At 43.7% G+C, this 6,000-nt stretch overlaps 1 protein-coding gene and 1 non-coding gene across 2 annotated transcripts in view; one reads left to right on the top strand and one right to left on the bottom strand.

The window, feature by feature from the left end:
- Tmem144 (transmembrane protein 144) overlaps positions 1 to 6,000 on the bottom strand; it is a 30,541-nt gene that overhangs the window by 21,513 nt on the left and 3,028 nt on the right. The window contains exons 3-4 of the mRNA XM_075950822.1: positions 3,420 to 3,542; positions 1,438 to 1,537 (exon numbers count right to left, since the gene is read on the bottom strand). Of these exons, the coding sequence (XP_075806937.1) occupies positions 1,438 to 1,537; positions 3,420 to 3,542 (223 nt within the window). The remainder of the gene's footprint in view (positions 1 to 1,437; positions 1,538 to 3,419; positions 3,543 to 6,000) is intronic.
- On the top strand, positions 2,545 to 2,647 carry LOC142836678 (U6 spliceosomal RNA). Its single transcript, XR_012908144.1, has one exon. It is a non-coding gene; the product is annotated as a U6 spliceosomal RNA (small nuclear RNA).

A 6,000-nucleotide genomic window follows, 5' to 3' on the forward strand; every position in this document is an offset into this window, starting at 1 on the left:
AGCCTGGTCTATATATTGATTTCCAGACCAGCCAGGGCTACATAGTGAGACCCTATTCAAAAAACCAAACCAAACCAAACAAGATCAAACCAAACGAAAAACTAACATGGAAAAATGCATGTGATTGCATATGTGTATGTGATTGCATGTGTGCGTATGTGCACGGATGAATGTGTGTATGTGTACACTCACGTATCTTAACACTTGGGGTCAAACCCAAGTCCCTGCTCATGCTAGACAGACAATGCTCTCACGCTAAGCTACATCTCAAGTCCCTCTATAATGTTTGAGGTATTTAAAATGACTTCTTGGTTTAAAAATTCCTATTCTTTGGCATCAGTTTATGTTCTTCTATTTTCATCATGGCTTGACTTTATTGCAATCATTAGTATTCATCATGAATAGCCATCCAAGGGTAAGAGAGTGAGGCAAGCAGAAAAAGCATTGCATTAAAATAAATGCAACTCTGGGGTTGTGGGAGCAAAAGGATGGGAAAGGAGGAAGATATTGTAAGTGAGTAGCTTGATTTACCTCGTTGTTTTGGGGCAGTTAGGATGGTTTTGAGTACAGGGAGAGCCTTAAAGTGAGGCAAGAATCATGTTCTTTGTTCTCATTTCCCCGCGTGTGAGAAGCACATGCGATACTAACCATGGTAGCACACAGTGTCATAGAACCTCCATGATAGTATCGTGTTCCCATCCATGCCCTGGGTGAAACGGGACTGGGCACAGAAGGTTCAAATCTGTCATTTTAATTAGCTTAAGTTTCCATACCAAGGCCACCTGAGGCTTGTGACTAGCCTTCTAGAGAGCAAAACCTTCTAGCTAGGGTCGAAAAACTTCTCCTTATGGATCCAGAGTGGTGTAGGTGTGACTGTCTCTCTCTTCTCTCAACCATTGCACTGTAAAAGCAGTCACAGACGATGATACTTAAATGTTTGGATATGGCTACATCTCAAATCTTTACAAAATGCTGGGGAGATGGAGCCACGGATTGCTGCTCTATTCTAAGAACATCCGCTTTAGAACTGGTACCTGGCTAGAACGTGACCTTGAGCATTTCAGCCTCTTTGGGTGTCAGCTCTCTGACAGTGCTGACCCCACAGAATTGTGAAAATGAGGTGAGAACGATACATGCTCACATGTCCATCAAATCATCATGCAGGACAATGGGAAGGGAGACATCAGCTCACTGTCTCTCTCGGCTTGTGTCCCAGATACAACTCTTTACTTTTTGTTTTGATTTCCTTTGCTAGATCTTCATTGGATATCTAGGTCACTTACAAAGAGCTTTAGATATAATCGTTAGACGTGGCTGTGTGTACCAGCCATAATTAGAGACTAGGACCCATGTTATTTCTCCTAGTATGGTGAAATACCAGTTTACATTGAATGCAGGGTGCAGGAATCTTAGTTGAGATCATTTGAATTGGGTTACCTTGAACTTGCCCAGCCAGTTAAGGTATTAAATGATCCCCAGATGAGGATCCCAAGACCTAAACCGATGGTTTTGATAATTGGGACGACAGCAATGTTCCCTGTGGATACAAAACACAGGAAAAATGGCTTACTTCCAGTACAAGAGATGCATTTCTACGTTAAATTAGTGTTTTTTTCTAACTTTAACTTCTGCCCGAGTGTGCTCTGCACCCACTCGCTATTTTTCCAGACCCCCACAGCCACTGCTTTCTGCTCTTGAGGGTCACCCAGGGCCAAATCCGTTATGGTGTTGAAAGTTGTCATTAGAATGGTTGTTAACGAGACAAGGTCTTGTCATGCTGCCCTTGGCTCTAGAGATCCTCTTAGGCTGCCCTCCCCAAGTCCACAGACTGGGACTGTGGGTGCTCCTCCACACCCAGCTCATTGCTGCTCTTTATGAAACAGGCTGCCTTCTCTGCAACCTCACTCAGTTCCTCCTGCAGCTTTCTTCTTTAGATTTGCGAGTCGACTTTGCCTCCTGATTTCAGCTGTTGATCAGGGGCCCGTGTGCTGTATAACACAGCTCCGCTTTAGAGCAACTTGAGTTTCAGAGTTATACTATGAACCGCTGAAGAAATCCCGCAGGGAGGTGTCCTCCACTGTGGGAATGCGAGAGGTTTTAGACTCAGATGGTATCCTGCTCCCCTTATTTCCCTTCTGGGAAGTTCTCCTGGCCTCAAGGTGTTGGTGTCTCCTTTCCACTCACTTACAATAAAGTCCTTATACCTCCGCCTTCCCTTTCCTCTGTGCCCCAGACCGGCTGGCTGTATAACCTGTAATATGGTGACATTTCTCAAGTTTGGCTGCCTACTTCTCTGCCTTGAGCACAGTGAAACCTGCTTGAGAGATAAATGTTCTGGAGTCTATAACGATCTGCACAATGGGCCTGGTGCGGTGGCACATGCCTTTAATCCCGGGACCTCTGTGAGTTAGAGGCCAGCCCGATGTAGACAAACAGCTCCAGGACAGCCAAGGTGACATAGATATCCCATCTCAAAAATATACATAAATACATTTTTAGAAAATTATTTAATTAAAATAGAATTTCAAAAGTTAAGAAAAATGCTCACATTGATAGTGGACTTATTAAAATTGGAGTGATACAGATAAGATTAGCATGGACCCTGTATGTGGAGGACATAAAAATTCATAAAGTGTTCCATATTTTGCACCAGCCTTGACCAAAAACAAAAACAAAATGAAACAAAACTAAACAACAATAACAACAACAAACCCTGCAGGCTGTCAAAGAGACATGTCTCATCTGCGATTCCATCGGGAACGGAGGAAGGAGGACTCAGAGTTCTAGGCCAGCCTGGGCTGTATAGCGTCACTCTGCCTAACCAGTAGGATTCTAACATTTTAAAGTCTATTTGTTCCTAACAAGATTTTTAGTAATTTTCTTGGTGAACATTCCAGGGTGAGTTCATGTATTGAAGAATCATATATGAATCATACACTGTTTCTGATTGGTTAACTGGAAATATAAATTCCACTCTAGACTTGAAGGAATTGATAAAGCAACAAGGAGATTTTTGATTGTTTTTTTTGTTAAATGCTACTCAAAATGATTACATGCCCCCATTTGACAGCTTTTAAGGCTAAGCTCTGAAAATTGATTACTCAAAGCAAATGGATTAACAAAGGATTACTCTTTAATAGCACATGTTCTGATAAACAAGTTGGAGAAAGGTCAAATGTGTGAGATGGCATCCGAGTTATACTTTAAAAGGATCAAATATCTTTACTAGGAGAGTTTTCTACCAGGAACTTACTATATTTAAAGGGGAAAAAAATCTGGGAACTTCCAGGAGTATCTGAAAGAAAGACAATGCACAGCCCATCCGTGATCTGCATCTAAGGACTAGAAGACTACTACGCTTTTTCTCCTTGTTGTGAATGTGACCGTGTGACCACTGGGTTAGGGAATACACGCTTTACCTGTTGCCCAAATGCAGCCGCCGAGCATCGCAAAAGGCCAGAATTTGGGGCAGCGGAGTATCAAGTTGACCACCAAGGCGACCAACCAAATGGCAGCACAGAGCACCCACTGAAGAAACATCCCTGGGAACAAGACAACCTGGCATTATTGGGTAGGAAGATTCGACGATATGCATCAGCCACAAATCATGTCCTCACAATGGGCATGTGACCCATTTCTTCTTACAACTACTCATTGTCATAAATGACCCAATCTCAGACACCAAGAAAGCAAATTTCTTTATTGAACTTCAATAACTTGGTCCAAAAGCTGGCAGGTTCGTTTCTGACTGGACCGTAAACCCTAGATGCTCGACACCAAAGTTCACAGAAGGCTCCTGCTTAACATCCTATTCTTTCAACTGTAGACAGATCAAGACATTTTTACCAAAGAGTTTGGAGAAGATGGAAGCTGTATTTCCACTCTGATAACTATCTCAATACCATTGGCAAAACGTGCACTGAGACCTTCCAAACAGTGCAGCAGTAACTTAAATCTTGGGATGCAAGCGACCATTTGTGGTGCATGCAGATGGAGTTTAACTCCCGTGATGAGGCTGATTTTTACAAGCCTGAGATTTAACTTTCTGGGCCAGGGCTCCTCTGCTTCCTATGATGATATAAGGTGCTTCTGGCCATTGACCTGAAGATGAACACAGCAGTGACCATCTAGGGCTCCCGTACCATCAAGGCTTGGGGATGGAAAAGATAGATTTCCTACCCCGAAGGAAGCGGTGTGGGAAGCTGCAACCCTGCGCTGCCACTTTGGTTCTAACTTGGAAGATTTTTGTCTCTTTCTGCCTTCTCACAACAGAGCAGAGGAAAAAACAGGTCTACTAACATCCAAGGCGACAAAACAGTAACGGAGAGGAAAAGGAACTTTTTTTTTGTTTGGTTTTTCGAGACAGGGTTTCTCTGTGGTTTTTGGAGCCTGTCCTGGAACTAGCTCTTGTAGACCAGGCTGGTCTCGAACTCACAGAGATCCGCCTGCCTCTGCCTCCCAAGTGCTGGGATTAAAGGCGTGCGCCACCACCGCCCGGCGAGGAAAAGGAACTTTATGTTACAAGTAAGAAACTGGAAACAAAAAGCTGGTTAGACTAGCTAGGTTGGGGTGGCTCAGACCAGAACATTCTAATATATGCAGAGAAAAGGAGGCCTTCGGTTTAGTGTTCAGAAACAAACATACATGGGGCACTTGTCCAGGATCACAAACACCAAAGCTAGCCCAGTTGACCCTTATGGTAATTTTTCTACTAGTTTCTAGGCCTATCAAACTCCAGGCAAAAAGGAAAGATTTGTAATCCTGTTATCTAAGTAGTGTGAAGACTAAGGAATTAGGGCGATTTAAAAATAACTGTACTGGGCGTGGTGGTACACACCTTTATTCCCAGCACTTGGGAGGCAGAGGCAGGCAGATTTTTGAGTTCAAAGACAGCCTTGTCTACAAAGAGAGTGCCAAGAAACCCGTCTCCAAAACCCAAAATAAGCAAACAAACAACAAATAAGAATAACTGAAAAGTTACCTCCCAGCAGGTGTTCACTCAGTACTTCCAGCCCCTTCTCCTGGCTTCCAAAGGGAGGTCAGGTAGGCAAAAGCACCTCCTGGTTTCCTTCACTGAACATCAGCTTGTACTGTGTTGCTATACACGGGTATTTCTAAAAATTACAGCTCTGTGCAAAACCAGGCATCAAAAATCTCAAAACAGAACCAAATCCTGTTTGGGGAATGATACCAAAAATCTGCACCAGCAATGTATTAAAACAACAACAACAAAACCAGTAACTAATAGCCGGGCAGTGGTGGCACACGCCTTTAATCCCAGTGCTCAGGAGGCAGAGGCAGGCGGGTCTCTGTGAGTTTGAGGCTGGTTTACAGAGCGAGTTCCAGGAGAGGCTCCAAAGCTACAGTGAAACCTTGTCTTGAAAAACCAAAAAAACCAAACCAAACAAAAAACCAAAACCCCCCAAAAACAGTAACTAATAAACACAGCTATCAGTTTTAATAAATCAAACGGTTAAGTACGGTAACAATACACTGAACACAGCTCTTTAAACTGAAATCGATCGGAGGTTTCTCGGGAGGGAGTGAAGAACGAAGGAAGCCCCTGGATCCCAGCAGGGCTACTGAAGGGGGAGGGGTCTGACATCAGACAGGAAACGTGGGATGCAGGAGGAGACTTGCTCGCTAGTGAACATGTGTGTGTTGTGTTCAGCCTGGTCTCTCACGCATCAGCTGTGTTGAAAGTTGATTTTCGAATGAATGCCGTGAGTGAAACCGTCCACAACTTACCCCTTTTATAAACGCAGCAGACGCGGCCAAGGAGCCATTCCAGAGGTACCCACCCTGCTTCTTCGTGAAGCACAGTCTGGTCTCCCTGTCCCGACTCACTCTCAGAGTACCACAATGGGGCCTGTGAGGTGACTTATCAGAGTTCTATTCCCTAGATGCTATGATCAATAAAACTTAAATATTTTAGCTGTTATTTTTAAAAGGCAAAACAAAAACAAAACAAGTGGCCAAGACATGTAAAAAGCAAGTTGA

The sequence above is a fragment of the Microtus pennsylvanicus genome, chromosome 16 (genome assembly GCF_037038515.1).
Source record: "Microtus pennsylvanicus isolate mMicPen1 chromosome 16, mMicPen1.hap1, whole genome shotgun sequence".
Taxonomy (NCBI): domain Eukaryota; kingdom Metazoa; phylum Chordata; class Mammalia; order Rodentia; family Cricetidae; genus Microtus; species Microtus pennsylvanicus.